The sequence below is a fragment of the Neophocaena asiaeorientalis genome, unplaced genomic scaffold (assembly GCF_003031525.2).
Source record: "Neophocaena asiaeorientalis asiaeorientalis breed wild unplaced genomic scaffold, Neophocaena_asiaeorientalis_V1.1 scaffold87, whole genome shotgun sequence".
In the NCBI taxonomy this organism is placed as follows: Eukaryota; Metazoa; Chordata; class Mammalia; order Artiodactyla; family Phocoenidae; genus Neophocaena; species Neophocaena asiaeorientalis.
In genome coordinates this window covers 4,952,706-4,953,993 of record NW_020175432.1, presented here as the reverse complement: position 1 = coordinate 4,953,993, position 1,288 = coordinate 4,952,706, and the positions used below count along the sequence as shown (strand labels likewise).

At 65.5% G+C, this 1,288-nt stretch overlaps 1 protein-coding gene across 1 annotated transcript in view; it reads right to left on the bottom strand.

Annotated features, from left to right (window-relative positions):
- Window positions 1–9: 9 nt before the first annotated feature.
- The window catches only part of NACC1 (nucleus accumbens associated 1), a 17,641-nt gene continuing 16,362 nt past the window's right edge, over window positions 10–1,288 (bottom strand). The window contains 1 exon segment of the mRNA XM_024767681.1: window positions 10–1,282. Coding sequence (XP_024623449.1) covers window positions 936–1,282 — 347 coding nt within the window. The 3' untranslated portion in view covers window positions 10–935.

The following is a 1,288-nucleotide window of genomic DNA, read 5'->3' as shown; positions in this document are numbered from 1 at the left end:
AGGCGTGGGGGGTGGGGGTGGGGGAAGGGAGGGAAAGGCAGCAGCACCCCCCAGCCTGCTCCCCTGGGTTCCACCCCTGGTCCTACTGCCTCTCACATCTTCATCTGTTTAAAAGCAAAACTTCTACACACGCACGCGCACACACACACACGCACACCCACACGCTTCTGCGAGCCCCGGAAACCTCTCCTATTCTCAGAGACCCTCGGTCTGCCCCCAAGGGCCCCCTCTCAGGACTTGCCCCTCTCAGGCCCCAGGGGGCTGGTGGCGGCAAGAGAGGCTGAGCACAGGTGGGGGAAGAGAAGGGCGCTGGGCCTGCCACCGCCCGCCACCTTAGGTCGGTCATGGAGTTTCTCTGAGCCTCAGTTTCCTCAGCTGTAAAACGGGCAGTCCTCACGGCCTCGCCTACCCCAGCCCCCAGGCGCAGGGACAGACAAGGGAGACAGGAAGGCGCTTTTGGAAACGTGGAAGCACTGGGAGGTGGTGGCGGGAGGGGTCCTGAGAACCCGGGGCCCCTGTGAGTCCCCAAGGGGCTGCAGTGGGGGGCGGAGGCTGAGGAATGCTCCGGCTAGGTGGCCCAGCGCCTGGGAAGGGGGTCTTCCCAAGCCCCCCAGGCCAGCCCCTCCCTGTGCCTGGCCTGGTGAGTGGGGAGACAGTTGCTAGGGGTTAGGAGAGGGGGAGCAAGAGCCCCCCGACTGTGCACGAGTGTGTGCTACAGAAGGCAACGCAGACCTCGCACCACCTGCCGTCCTCTCCCAGCCCGGATCCCTGATCGGATTGGGGTCAGGGGGTGGGACGGGGAGGCAGAGGGGCCAGGAGCATGCAGTGCCCCCCGCGGGTCCTGGGGAAGGACAGACAGTAGCTCGTGACCAAGATGGTGGGCGGGTGTGACAGGAGGGGGAGTGTGACAGCCCCGCGGGAGGGTCCGGTGGGGGTTACTGGAGGGCCTCCTCGGCCGAGGGGCCGGCCTCGCCGTCATGGCTGGCCGTCTCGAAGCCGTGCTCCACACCCATCATGTCCGGCTCTATCTTGCCCGTGTAGCTGATGAAGGTGGTGTACGCGTCACCCTCGGCCATAAGCGGCTTGACCTTGGGGATCCAGCTCTTCCTCACAACGCGGCGGGCATTGGTGCACATGTCGGCTGCGATGGCGTTCATCTCGCTCTCCTTGAAGTTGGGAGCAAAGTTCTGGCAGTAGTCTGTCCGGGCAGAATGGGTAGCTCATGCCGAGCGTGGCCTGGGCCTCCCACCCTCCCAACAGGCCCTCAGCCCCCACCCTGCTCCTGAAT